Source organism: Populus nigra, chromosome 9, assembly GCF_951802175.1.
Source record: "Populus nigra chromosome 9, ddPopNigr1.1, whole genome shotgun sequence".
Classification (NCBI taxonomy): domain Eukaryota; kingdom Viridiplantae; phylum Streptophyta; class Magnoliopsida; order Malpighiales; family Salicaceae; genus Populus; species Populus nigra.
In genome coordinates, this window is record NC_084860.1 from 14,089,322 (window position 1) to 14,104,634 (window position 15,313).

A 15,313-nucleotide genomic window follows, 5' to 3' on the forward strand; every position below is an offset into this window, starting at 1 on the left:
TTTTAGGATATGGTTGTATGCATATAAATAATTTTTTTTTATTTTTGTTTTTGAAAAGAGGAATCAATTTACAAGTTTAAAGATTTTTTTTTAAATTGTTTTTGAAATATTTCAGAGAAAACCAAGTGTTTTAATATCGAGTTCGTATCCTACATTGTAAAATGTAGTCCAATATTAAGCAAAATTGGTATGAAACACATGCGAGAAAATCATAAATTGTTTTGAAAGGATTTTTTTGGAATTTTTTTTGGATTTTTTTCATTTTTTTAATAAATAATATTAAATATTATAATATATAATATAATTAAATATGTGAAGTGGGTCAGCCCAAGAAACTAGGCTGGCCCAAGTAACTGGGTCGATCCCAAGAAAGTAGGGTTGGGTCGATCTTAACTTAACATATCCTTTTTCTTTTTCTTTTTCTTTTTGGGGGTGGGTGGACTAGGCCCAGTCATTTGGGCTGGGATGAAACTGGTCCAGCCCACCCCAAGGTGTTAATTATTTGCAAAACGTGAACAAGTTTTTGGTTGCAGAAGATGGAGATGGGCGGAGGAGAAGGCTACCGGAGGCAAATGTCACGGCTGTGATCAGGAGGTTGAGCTGATGGTTTTGGCGACGTTGCTGCGAAGAACGGTGACCGGGGTCAATCATGAAGAAAGGAGAAGGATTTTGTAGAAGTGAGAGAGAGGAACAAGTGGTAGTTGTTCTAGACGTGGTGGAGGTCGGCTGGCGGTTGCGCTGACAATTTGTTGTGGATTTGGTGGCGGACAAGCTGATGGTGGCTCTGGTTGGCTGATGGGATGGCGGGGAGAGAGAGGTGGCAGAAACCAGGAAGAGACTGATTTTTTGGTCTAATTTTGACCCAACTTTCTTTATGCTTAGACCATGAAATCCACACCTATTTATAAGAGGTGAAATAGGGTTTTCTTGTTTACACAGGGGGGGAACTTTCAGCCCTTGATTTAATTGGGAAGAATCTTAACTAGTGGTTTAAAGTAGTCATCTTGAACTATCAAATCAGACAGTTCAAGTCTGTCTGAGGTGGTCACTTTAAGCCAGCACTAGGGTCGCTTTGTTGTCATTTAGCATGAACGGGCCTTACCCGGGAATAGAGGGTTGTTAGGTGATCATTTTGATTCAAGAGTTGTCACATTTGATGGACATATAAGGCATTAAATGCACCTGAAAAGTAGCCACCCGGACAGCTTTTCTGCTAAAAATCAATGAAGATAATGAACAGTGACTAGACAACGCATCGTCTGATCTTTTTTTAATGCAAAATGATGTTGTTTAGGGTAAATTATGGATTTTTGTTCAACTTCAACTTAGTCCTTCATTTTTCAATTTTGTTCAATTATACTCATAATTGACCTTAAACATTTGATTTAGTACAATTGAGCCCCTGTCTAACTTCAACTTGAACCTCGCATTTACACACCTTTTGTTCTTTAGTTTTTGGTCTCGGATTTATACAATTTAACCCCTAATTTACCATTAAACTTTTAATTTCTTCAATTTCACCCATGATTTTTGTCAATTAAGCCCTCATAGTTGGATGCTTATTACAAATTGATCATTGCCTGCAAAATTTTTAATTTGACCCCTAATTAACCCCAGAACTCTAATTTTCTTGTAATTTTACCCCTGATTTCCATCAATTAACATGGTAAAAATTAAATTTGGTCTCTTAAGATTTCAATATTCTCAATTAAGCTCAAATTGGGCTCCCAAACTTAATTTTTTGACAATTAAGCCCCTAATAAAATTAATTTGACCCATTTAAAGTATAATTAAATCCTTATATTTAATTAAATAATTCAATTGATCCCAAATTAATTCTTGAGTATAATTAAAATTCAATTTAGTCCATGATTAAATTAGATTGGCCTATTAAAAAATTAATTATGTCTTTGGATTTTATTTTTATGCAAATCCGTCCAATAATCATTTAATTTGACTTGAATTTGCATTGTTTCTTCATTTTTGGGCATAATGGGGTATACTTAGGCCTTGAATTTCCTTCAAAACTGCAATTGTATTCCCCGACCTGCTTTCTCCATGTTATTTTATTTTATTCTTATTCTTATTTTGAAAAAAAAAATTAAAAAATAATTCAGAATTGGGTTATAACACTAAGACTTAACTTCCTAAGTTTTTTGGTTATTATTTTCCTATGGAAAAAAAATAGGAAAGCATAAATCATATATTTTCCAATTTCATCAAATTAATATGAAAATATAAATTTTTTAAAATAAACAAAAAAAATATTTTATACTATTTAAAAAATCTTAATAATTAAAAAATGAATAAATTAGATAAATTATCTTTTTATGAATTGAGTAGAATTAATTAATAAAAGAGGGATTGTATTAAAAGGTATAAGAAAAAAATTTTGTACCGATGGAGTTTCATAACATTATGAAAAAAAAACAAATATCATTATTGAAATGGGGTGGCCATTTCTATTCCCCCACCTTATTCTTCGGCTTTCTCATTGGGTACAAAAATACGGTGGCCCACCCACCAGACCAATGAGTTGGTGGGCCATTCTCGAAGTAAAGTAAGGGGCCAATCAGGCTGAATCTAAACACTAAGGTCGTGCTCGGCCTCAGACATTTTTAAGCAAGTCGAGGGCTGAACCCAAACTTTCTTGACCCAATCTAATCATAGGCCTTTTCTGACTGGTTGATTCTGGATTTGTTGTCGTCGTCTTTAATGAACCTAATATTTCTTAGAGAGAGAGAGAGTTCTGATTAAAAGGCAAGAAACTCACTTTTGCGCAGAGTGTGTTTATTTTGTAAATCTTGATCCAATATGCTAGCTTTTAAATTTGGGAAAAACTATAATCTTTAAATAAGAATTATCATAACTCGTTTTTATCCTCAATTCTTTAAATATTTGGATAATAAGATTACAAATAAAAATTGAATAAAATCAACTAGTAACGACTAAAATTACAATGTTTAATTACAAAAGACAGGATCTTGATGTTGTATCTTCTAATCACCACCAAAATACTGTATATTACTGATGGATTGTTCCGACACTAATTCTATTAGAAAAGCATTTACAAATAGAATTATAAATAATTACTATTCATAAAAAACTTCTCATTGGTGATTTTTATTCCATCAATCATTTTGTTAAATCCAGATGGAAAAGTACGCGAAACAAAAACATTAACCGTCGTCATTTTATTAGTAATTTTATTGGTGAGTATGTTATGTCATCGACAAAAAAATTAATTTTGTTTTAATTTTATTATAATTTTACTTCTGATTTCAATCAATTGACTTTATAAAAATTAAGTTTGGTTTTATAAAATTCTAATATTCTCAATTGAGTCCAAATTAGGCTCCCAAACTTAATTTTTCACCAATTAAGTCTCTAATACAACCAATTTGACCCATTAAAAGTATAATTAAGTCATTGCACCTAATTAATTTTTGACATAATTAAACTTTAATTTGGCTCATGTTTAAAACAAATTGGCCTATTAAAAATCTCATTATATTCGTAGACTTAATTTTTATACAGATTCGTCCAATAATAATTTAATTTGACATTGAATTTATATTTTCTCTCTAATAAAATGGGGTACAATTAGGCTTTAAATTTTATCAAAAAATTTCAACTTAATTCTTCTGTATATATTCTCAGCTAGTTTTTGTTGAATTGTCAATCTTCTTATTATTGTTGTTTTTTTACAAAAAAAAATAAATTTAGAAAATAACTCAAAAATAAATTATAATATTAAGCACAGATAAAATTGTACTTTATACACGAGTTGAACATTTTATTATCCATTAATGGACGATATGTTATGAAATTTGGAGCTCGCAAAGCAACAACAGCAAGGTGTTCACCTGTAAGAGGTCAGCAGAATTCAAAAGGAGGTTAATGGGACGATAAATAGTGATCTGCGCATAATGAAGGCTATATTATTACTACAAAGAATTTATTTTTATTTTTAATTAAAGTGTAAATATAAAATAAAAACCTGAGAAAAATATTTTTTTTAATGGTTATTTGAAATGGCCTTGTTAGTGATAAACTTCTTTATGATATTATTTTAAAAGGTTATAGATTCAATTCTCATAATTGATATAAAATATTAAATATTATTTATAAGAGAGTAATATTTTTTTTATTAACATGGATGTTCGGGCCAGTTTACGCGTATTTCGACTAATCTCATGGACCCTAAAGTTAACGACCATGTAAGCCTTCAGTAATTATCATATTAGCAACCACATGGCTCGAATCTAATACCACCGAGAAAACAAATCTTTTAATACCAAACCCTTACCATATAGGAGTAATATTGATATTTTAAACGGAGGCAGTGCAGTATTCTCCCATTATAATTTAATGAATGTGTCATTATTTATTATAATGTGCCGATATGCACCCTGGTACATAAAATTCTTGAAATATTTTCATATTACTCTTTTAGCAATATATAATTTGGATGTAATTCATTACGAAATATGCATCAGGGAATTCTTATGAGATTTTTATTTATTTTCTTAATATTTGAAGATTGAGAATCCTATATTAAAAATTATAATTACATTAGAAAAACAACTAAAAAGCATAGCGAAAGCATTATAGACTCCTTCACAGTTTAATGTCACCCGAACAATTCCTCTCTTTTTTAGTCTGTCAGGGCTTTTTCTATTTCTGTCATCAAGTTTATTTTTTAAATTTTATCCTTGATCCTAACAAAGACGTTTTATTAACTTTCTATAGGCATCTCTGAAAATAAATAAATAATCGAGATGTTTATTTGGTGCTCAATTTTACAAAAACAAATTTGATTTTGATGCCTAGAAAAAAAATAATGTAGGGATTAAATTTAAAATATTATCTAAGAATTTCCCTTCATATTTTTTTTTGTTTTTCATTTTAATCCCTTTAGTTTTTTCAATTTTTATTTTATTCCATAACTTAATTTTGTTTATTTTAGTCCTCGAGTTTGAAAAAAAAAGGTTATATAAAAAAACAACAAATGAGAGAAACTTTTGACAATTAACCAAATTTTAACCATGAAATAAGTAGTTAATATTGTCAACAGGTTCTATTTGATGAGAGAAATTTTATTGAGATGTTTTTTTCCTTTTATCTTTTCATAAATAGTAGATTGGGCTTGACAAAAAATTTTAACTTGATTGTGTATTTTTATACCAATTTAGGGGGTTTTGAGTAGAGAGATTGAATTTTTGAGGTTATGAAGATATTTATTAGGTTTTTAGATGATAATATATTGAAATTGGCTTTTTAAGTAGAAAAAACTCAGCTTGATTTTTCAACCACCTTTACAAGATGGTTATTTGCCTTTTAAATTGCACAATAAAATAACATAAATATCCTTAAGAGTTGTTGCATGTGTGCGGCGTCGCGACGATATTCTATTTAATGTAAAGTATCTGACAAATTAGGAGAGATAATGGATCCTTGTCTTTTATCAGTGGAAAGCGGGAATGGGAGTCGCCACCTAGTATTTTGGTCACGATAAAACCTAACCGGTCTTAGACATCGGGTACGGGGACTGGTTGCGTAAACAGAAGGTATTAGCACCCCCAAATACGTCTTACTTAAGGTAAGCTGCATTGTTTAACCGTCTGATAAAAAGCTAAGGTGTTATTGTATTTCTAATTATTGATCTGTCTATGGTTTAAGAAAAGTCTTTATCGGTAAGGAGGTCCTTATCTTATCAGGTAAAACTTTAACCGTTCTAATGTTAATAAAAAAGAACTACCTTTTTAATATCAGGAATATATTTTATGTATAAATTTATAATCCCAGATACTAAAAGAAAAACAAAATAGTTTTTGGGTATTTTTAAAATAGTGGCCTAGTTCTCATGGCTTTAATAGTTATTAAAGCCAAAATACATGCCAAAACATATATTTTTTGAATTTTTGTTGTATGAAAATACGATGTGATGATTTTTATTTTTATTTTTTTTATCTTTGAGAGACTTAGTTGTATGAAAGAAAACAAGATATTTTTTAATTATTATTTTCCTTTTGCAACATTTTCAGAGAAAACCAGGTATTTTAATATCGGATTTGTATTTTTACGGTATAAAAATACAAACTAGTATTAAGCAAAATTTGATAGAAAAATACGCAAGAAAGTCATAATTTTTTTAAAATGAATTTTTAAAAAAATTTTGGATTGGGCCAGACCCGACCCAGTCATTTTAGGCTAGGTCGGACTTGTCCGACCCAATGAATAGTGGATAGTGAATTAATTCAATCTTTATTGTTCACTTTGTAGAACAATGGAGGTGGAGTGAAATGAAGAAGAAGAAGGAAAGGAGGAGGGGATTACCTGGTGTGGTGGAAGCTTGGTTGTGACAAAGAGGTTCTGCTGGTGGCTCAGGAGGCTTCAGTGGAGGTAATGGTGGCCGGTGTCGGTTGCTGGTGAAGAAAGAAGAAAAATTGTAGAGGAGAGAGAGAGGCTTAACGACACGCTCACTATATGAGGTGGTTGGGCGGCTTCTTATGATGGATATGGAGGTGTTCAAGCCAATGGTGACGATGTTGGTGGCTGAAGGCCGCAATGAAAAGAGAGAGAGAAAGGTTCTGCTAGCAGCAAAAATGAGGGGAGGAGACTGGTTTTTTCATCGATTTTAAACCCAAAGCTCTCCACACCTGAACCATGAAAATCAAATCCATTTATAGGTTGTGGAAGAGGGACACTTTATCTCTTCTAATGCTAAATCTTAGCCTTCGGTTCGACCCAAAAGCACCCCAACCATTGGTTCAAAGTAGCAATAATAAAATGTCAGTTTTGTGCAGGAAAATGGTGGTCGGGTTGGCCATTTTGGGGCAGTGCCACTGTTTCTAAGGCCTTAATCAACTCGAACGGCTTGCAATGGTATGTAGTCAGGTGTCACGTGATCGTTTACATGTACGTTTCGTCCACTTTAGTGGAAAAAAAGGCGTCAAATGCCTCGAGAAAATGGCCACTTAACCAGCCTCGTTGTAGAAGAAGATGAACAGTGATTTTTCTGTCAACTACGCTTTAGTCTTTTAATTTGTGATTTATCTCTAATTGCACCCCTGTTTGGTCTCAAACTTTCACTTTTGTTCAATTTCACCCCTGACAAACTTCAATTCAAACCTAGATTTCAGCGCTTTTTTCTAAATTAGTCCTTGGTTTTGAATTTATTTAATCAAGTCCTCAATTAGCCATTAAACTTCAATATTTATGCAATTAAGCTCCTGATTTGACTAAATCAACCCTTAAAAATTATAATTTGACCCCTAAACTTTAATTTCTTCCGATTAAAGCCCAAATTGACTTGAAAATTAATTTTTCTTGCAATCAAACCCTCTATAAATTCAATTAAACCTCCAATAAAATTTAATTGAGTTCATAAACATCTGATTTTGGACATGTCTTCCTTAAATTGAATTTTTCTTTATCAACAGGGCTCTCATCAATCAATGATATACTGTCAAGTTTCAGTGGAAAGCATTTTTTAACCTCCTTAACCAATTTCTAGTCATTTTTTAGGCACTCCAACATCTTCTTCTCACTGTTATTAGTTTTTTGGATTTTTTTTAGTTCAAATATATTTTTTTATTTTTGAAAGAGAAAAGGTGAATTTAGAGAATAACTCAAAAATAGGTTATAACAAAAGTCATACATTGTTAGATTTCAATGAGGGGTAAATTTTTATTTTTAATTATAAGGTGCATAGTAAAAAAAACATATTTTCCTTTATAATAAAAATACTTTGACTGCCAAAGAGAGATGTCTTGATCTAATCCTTTTTATTTGCATACTAAAAATATCTTATTGCCCTTGGGGTTCAATTTTTTATACCTTGGGTCTCGTACCTCATTATTATTGGGTAAAGTGAATGGTATTTTATCTTTTAATAAATTAAAAGAGTTTAAAAAAAATTGTTGACATGTGCCCATGTCTTTAGAGGCAAGTGCGGTTGATTCTAGTAACCAAAAATGTTGCTGCAAAGTATTTTAGATTTGTCTTGACATCTTCTCTATATAACGGTGGTGTGTGTACATAATGAATCTTCATTTTTTCTCTAACGGTCATTTTGTTTTTTATTATTCTTTATTTTCTCTCTCTCCCCCTTGATTTTTTCGCTTTGCCCATCAATATTTCAAATCAACCCCTCAACTTCTCTTTATTTTTTATTTGGTCCCTAATCTTTTGGTTAATATTTTTTTTATTTAAAATAATTTATGAAAATCAAAATTTGTTTCAATTTCAATTTCATCCTCATTTGATTTTTTTTATTTGTCAAATTTGATCCCTATTTTTTTAATTGCCATTTAGGTCATATGAGATAATTTTTATAATTGTTTTTTAGGAATTTCACCATCCATCATAATTTTTTTTCTTGTTAGATTTTATCCTTATTATTTTGAATTTTTATTTTTATTCTTTGCCAATTTTTTTAGTTGGGTATTTATTTATACTCAATGTCATCCTTTAAATTGAGTTGATTTGAATTTGAACTTTTTAGTTAAGCCTGTATTTGGAATTTCACAGGCTATAGTTTGGGAAATTAACCTATAGCTTAAAGAGGTTCACCAAGGGTTGTTTTGGTTTTTTCTTTTTATCATTTTCTTAAGCTAATATTTTTTAAATTTTATCCTTTAATATTTATTTTATTACTGATTGGGTTTTGTTGTTTTTTATATGCTTTCTAAATCCTTTATTTTATTCTTTTTTTATTTGGTTGGGTTTTCTATGGTCTTTTTATTTTTTGTTTTTTTTAATTTTTTTAAATAAATTTTATTCTTGAATTAAATAAAATTGATTGATTGAATATAAACTCATTGGCTTATTTGGTTTGAATACTCACTTTATTGTGTTTTGTTCGGTTTGCTTTTCTAGAGCATTGCTCTAACAATTCATACGGCTTCTTTGTCATCTTGCATCTTTTTACAGTAAGGTTTGAACTGTCTCAACAAACTCTTTTAATCATGGGCGATATTCATGGTAGAATGATAGTGAATCTCTAACAATTTCTTTTCCTTACAGATATGATATCGATAACTCATTATTTTTAGTTAATTATTGTAAGATGTTTTATATGATTAGTTTGCTATCATTACCTTCTATTTAAAACATATTATAAAATTAACTGATTTTATTAGATACAACCCAATTAATGATCCAAGTTCAAACTTCTTTAAAAATAGGGTTATCATCTTAGCATTGTTTTTATATTTAAAAAGAAAAAAAATCGGCCAGCACCCTAGTAATTTTCTTATAGTTGAATCTAAACGCTAAGGTGGTGCACGGCCTAAAAAGTTTTTAAGCAAGTCGAGGGGCTGAACTCAAATTTTCTTAACCCTAGTAATCATAGGCCTTTGGAACATTAGAGCTGGGCCTGAAGTGGACTTTATCAATATAAGATTATCTCTGAGCTGCTGGATAAGTGGATGTTCTTCTATAACCACAAGGACTTTTCTGACTGGTTGTTTCTGGATTCGTTGCCGGCGTTAATGAACCTCATATTTCTTAGAGAAAGAGAGAGAGTTCTGATTAAAAGGCAAGAAACTCACTTTTGGGCAGAGTGTGTTTTATTTTGTAAATCTTGATCCAATATGCTAGCTTTTAAATCTGGGAAAAACCATAATCTTTAAAATTATGTGATCAAACATTTATTAATTGCTGCTACAAAACATCAACCAGTACATGCGACAGATACATGAGTTTTTTGCACTCATTTGATAATCTTGTTGATCTGATCCTGTCTCCTTTGTCCATGGTCCATGATATATTGCAGAAGCAGGCAAATAGCTAGCAGCATCAACTTAAAGATGCTACTTGGCTCAATCTCTGGTTACCATGATTTTGCAATGGAAGATCAGTCTCCCATGGAGGAAACGCACCAATTATTTTGTGTGTTTATATAGATATATCTTGAAGGTTCTGGGCAGTGCAGACTGGAAACTATCCTGGTGGCCAAGTTTGTCACTTCTCGAAAATTAATCTTAACTGCAGATCATGCAAAGAGACAAGTGTTTTCATCATCAATGGCTGGGATGGCGACCAGACAACAACCTGACCGTCGCGCCAACTCAACCCTTAAAACTGCAGCAAAATAACGTTGTTCTTTTAACTGCACACCACGTGGCATGAATATTGTGGTGTCCAACTTCAAATCAGACTGCTTTCAGATCCAGTTAACCATCTCCAATTAATTTGGGATAAACCTCTATGGAAAAGTAAGTTGCAGTCATAACTCCTAAAATATTGAAAATAAGCCTAGCTACTTTAAAGTGCTAAGAGTTTAGGTTTAAACTAGCTATTTCAATCGGGTTTTATTGTGAATTAGATAAATTTTTCTAACAAAAAAAAAAATTTGAATGTTCAAATTTTTCAACACATTATTTTTGTATAATGATAAAGCATCTGATTTGTCTTCATGTACCCCAATATTTAAAATAAAAATTTATCAGAGAAATACAATTTTAAGCCATTCTTCTCTGTGATGATCAAGCACATGATGCAATCAAAACATTTCAGGAGTCACGAGTCTTCACGAGGATGATCCAATAAACAATAGCTCATAAGGATGTCTAATTAATTGTTTTTGCTTTGGAGTGCATATTTCCAGGATACTATGGTTAAAAACAAAAGGGATTTAGCCAAATGATTCGATGAACCGTGCTTTAATTAGCACCATGTATGGACACTTGGTGCAAATTATAAGTATATTTTTCTGTTCTTCATATTTGATTTCTGTACCTTTCACAGTATTTATCTAGAGATTCAATATAAACCCAGCTCATTCTCAGCTACCCCAAAACAATGCATGTTTCCCTGTAAAAGATCAAGGATTGTGCATTGACACCACATCATTGTCGACTCCCTAAGCTCGCCCACTAAGCATATCACTATCTCCTACCCCAGAAGAAAAGAAGAAAAAGAAATATGCAGTTGTCTTCCATCACTAGGCTGGGGCAGGGAAGGCCGCATGAACATGGAAATGAGCAACTATAATATCAAGAGACATGGGCTATCCTTAGAATCTACACAACTTTTTTTCAATACCATGTTTTGAAACTATTCTATGGTAAGCACCCACCGTCTAATTTGGTTGCGCTTGGCTTTAATTTGTAAAGCAGCGCGTTGCACATCTCATTAACTAATTGCTATCGTAGATACAGTAAGAACCTTTATAGCAAGCAGGGACTGTTTTATCATCATAACCTTGAATCCAACACTAACTGTGCTGTCCTGTAATTAGAAATCCAACTTAACATCTTGTTTGTGTGTGTTTTACCTATAATTATGAGAGTCTATGCTCTGAAACATCCTAAATTACCAACAACCAAGCTAGCTGAAATGGAAAACACAAATTTCAATCTTCTTTTTTCTTTGGTTTCCATGAATGGCTAGAAATCACAGGCATGCAGAAATTCAACATTTGACTCCACTATCAATACAAAGTTTTCAGGTTAAGAAGCAGTAAATTAGCAATCAACTCCTTAAATTGATAACCATATACAATAACACTGCTCTGGCCTCACTTGTGTCCTGTTTGTACGTGTACTATCACAACCAGGTCATGAGTTCAGAGGTTGGCAGAGAGCGAATACAATAACACTACATCACAAGTATATATTTTCAACAAGGCATCTGGATCGGCTTCGTCTCCCCAGACTTTTGAAAGTATGATCATCAGTAACTTACGTATATTTCTCTAATTCTTTTCCTATTCTTTCCTCTTGATATATATTTTTTTCTGATACGTATTAGCACATCAGCATCTCCAATCCAGGCGGACCTCACAAGGACCCAGTATGTGCTGAATAGGTTTCCGAAAAGATACAATGTGGCTGCTCATCATGAAGGCAGTCACACGCTCTGAAACCGTAATATCCTCCATCTTCAATTCTTGTAGACGTCGGACATATTCCGGCACATGTAGTAGATCCCAGACGACCCCAACACCCCCGGGCTTCAGAACCCTGACCATCTCACCCAACACCCTCATTCTTTCTGCTGCAGCCTCCACTGTCCGATGGCCATACTCTTTTCCAACTGTGTGTACAAAAGTAGCTGATACCACCACATCAAAGTAGTTATCACCGAATGGTAGACTCCTAACATCACCCTCCCTGCAAGTGACATACTCTCCAACACCTGCTCTTGCAAGTCATGATAAATCCGTCATCTATAAGCGAAATAATTAAGGGCATGTGCAAGTAGAAGAGAAACTGCAAGTTATTTCGAAAAATAGAATTTAAGTTTGAATTTCTCAAAGTGATTGTTAGGACATGTATTCAAAATTGACAAAAGTTAGATAGCCACTAAATTTCTCAAAAATAAAATCCCAAAATTATCATGACAAATTATACTCAAATGCAAAAATAAATAAATAAAATTAGTAAGAGCATCGGCATCACAAGAATTATCAAAAGGTGCTTAACTTAATTCAACACCACCAAAACTCACCTTCCACGTTGGCGGTTCGAAGCGTAGACAAAGTAGTCCCTTTAGACCGGTCCAACCCAACAACCCGACCGGAGCTCCCTGTCTTCTTCAACTGAGTAGCCACCGCATTCAACAAAATCCCACGGCCGCATCCGATATCAAGAGCAACCTTAACATTAGACCAATCATTCACACAGCTTACAATCCTTTGCGCCATTTCATAGCGCAACCCAACAGAACTATAAAAAAAGTTCCCCGCCGCGAAAAACAAACAGACAGCAGATAGTGCTGTCACACAGCCGATGAACCCAGCAGCAAAACGCGCTGCACTGCCACCACCGGTGGAACTGGTGGCGGTGAGGAGGAAGAAATTGTCTAGAAACTGGCAGATTGGTTGGTAGTATAGTAGGAAAAGGATTGACATGATGGAGAAGAGAGTAGCTTGAAATACGAGAAAGAGTAATGTTTGCCATTGTTCCATGCCATAAACTGTGTAGATCTGTGTCCAGTCTCTGCTGTTTGTTGATGTGGGTTTGTGCATTCTGTGATTCTGATGATGGAGATGAGGCTTGATCGTTAGTGACATTGCTAGATTGAATCCTGCAGTAGCACACAAGTAGATCATTAGATAACAGAGAGAGAATATTAGTCAAAAAGATAAGAACAGAGCAAATTAAGTAAAAAAAAAAAAGTGCTTTGAAAATTCTTTAATCAGTAACAAAGCTAAAATGAAAGGATTTGAAAGAAATTGGTTCTCTTACTTCACTTCAAAAGAGGCGTTTGTATGAAGTGAGGGGATCTTTTTCAAGGGGTAATTATAGAGTGATTAAGGAAAATACTTACAGAAACAAAGCACAAGAAAAATAGTATATTTCTGTTTAGTAATGTAGAAAAGGTACAATTAGTTAAATTAGCTGGAGCATTTCACATACCAAAACAAGAAAATAAAGAAGATGGAGGTATCTCGCTTTTCCAAAAGAACTGCAAAAGCTGAGTACTTGAAACTTCTTTTCCTTTTTAGCTTTCTTTTCCCCTGTATCTCTCTTTTTTTTCTGGGTAGCCAAAGAAAATCCTAAAAATGCAACCTTTTCTTCATATACAATACCAAAATACCATCATCAGCATCAGATCCACTGGCTATTGCAAAGAGAATTTGACTGTCACTCTTAATTTCTGTCTTTGCCTGCCCAAAAACAGCAAGATCGTAACTTCCCTGAAACCAAAGCAGAGCAGCCCAAAGGGGGTAGTACTAGAGAAGGAAGGAAAGGGATGAACACCCTGCTGTGCTCTTCTGTGCTCTTTTCAAATCAAAGTTACAAATAAGAGAGAATGTGTCATCAGTGTAATAAATCTGAAAATGTCAGGTTTGTTATTGGGGATACCATTGATAACCAACTCAAAGTCCCCGTTACTCCTAGTAGTAACAATTCACGCGCTTTTTGCGGTTGTCTTTATGTGTTTGTTTTGAATTTCAAGTGACAAAATAGGAGTAGTGGGATGGCTTCAATTCTTTATCAAAGAAACAGAGGAGAGGGGCGAGAGGATAGAGGAGAGTGATTGATTTATCAAATTATGGTATGTATAGGGTGTACCTGGAAGGGGCAAAATGGGAATAAACAGGAGTTATGATTTTGTGACCAGCACCAACTTCACAATCAATTGACATTTTCTTATTGTTGAAAAGTCATATATATATCCATGTCAATACCATGTAGATTTTGAAATCCAGTGGCGGTGGATGTATATTCTAAGGATTTGGAAAATATTTTCTTTTCGTTTTTATTTTTTTCCTATTTAATTTGAAAAATCAAATATTATACTTAACAATTTTATTGTTTTCTATTTACTTTAGAAATTCTTATAATAATTCTATAATTATTTATTAAAAAAAATTCTCCCAAAATAAACCTAGAGCAGGTATAAATAGCTTTTGCTTAACAATTATTTCAGCGGACTATTACAAATAGAAAATTCAAGTAAAATTTTATCTTTCTTTTTGTGTTGTTTCAGTCCATGTTAATTACTAAAAAAGCTATGTCAGTGCTAGCAAAGCTATATTAGTTAGCAATAAAGCTCGATAATTTCTAGTGATTAATTACATATTGTATGCTATTAAATAATTATAGCCAGAAAAAACCACAAAATAAAGCATGCTCAAGAACGAGAGGGTGAGGAGGTTTCTTTTAGGAAAAAAGATCTTCAAGAGCCAGTAATAAAAGATATGTAGAGACAGATTGTATAATTATCCTGATAATTAATAGCAGTAAAAATCCTAGAGGATCAAGAAGAGAGTGATGATCATGAATCCACAAGTAGTTTTCAAAACCCTTTTCATAAACGAAATGTCTAGAAAAGATAGTCTCTTAAATAGAATAATGAATATCGTGGAGATTTAGAATTTTAAATAAAACTCTTTAAGTTTGTATAAACCTTAAAAGCAAAGGAATTTATTAATTTGCTACACGAAGTAAAGAGAGTTTTTTAGCATAAAGAGGTCTTGGAGCAAATAAAAATAAAGTTGATTACCATCAAACTTAAACAACAAGCTTCTAACTAGCGGGAATAATTGAAAAGAACTCGAGATAGGCAATGTAAATAAATGACCAGTGATTGAGAAAAAAATGAAAACTCGCCTAAATAGGAGAGACAAGCAAACTAGATGAATGCAAGTTCTATACACTAAGGTAAATAAAAGGTCTATTAATGAATACACTGATAATTCTATCAATTAATGATAAGGAATTATTTGTCAGAATGGTAAAGCAATTAGTGTTTATATATTTAAGTGGATTATAACAATTTCACTTTGAATTATTTGAAAAGCCTGTTAGAGGGACGTAACTATGTAGAAAGGTGGCCTAACAACAATCAAAGA

At 32.6% G+C, this 15,313-nt stretch overlaps 1 protein-coding gene across 1 annotated transcript; it reads right to left on the reverse strand.

The window, feature by feature from the left end:
• Nucleotides 1–11,474: 11,474 nt before the first annotated feature.
• Nucleotides 11,475–14,000, reverse strand: LOC133702573 (uncharacterized). Its single transcript, XM_062126880.1, has 3 exons — nucleotides 13,371–14,000; nucleotides 12,460–13,038; nucleotides 11,475–12,147 (listed from the first exon to the last, which is right to left on the reverse strand). Exons 2-3 carry the CDS (start codon nucleotides 13,022–13,024, stop codon nucleotides 11,765–11,767), a joined length of 948 nt encoding a protein of 315 aa, XP_061982864.1. The 5' UTR covers nucleotides 13,025–13,038; nucleotides 13,371–14,000; the 3' UTR covers nucleotides 11,475–11,764.
• Nucleotides 14,001–15,313: the final 1,313 nt, after the last annotated feature.

Bases quoted from the DNA above. Each gene is read 5' to 3' on its own strand.
- LOC133702573 (XM_062126880.1), bottom strand. From the start codon at position 13,024: ATGTCACTAACGATCAAGCCTCATCTCCATCATCAGAATCACAGAATG. The intron at 12,148-12,459 runs GTGAGTTTTGGT...TTGCAAGAGCAG, and splicing joins TCGAACCGCCAACGTGGAAG to GTGTTGGAGAGTATGTCACT.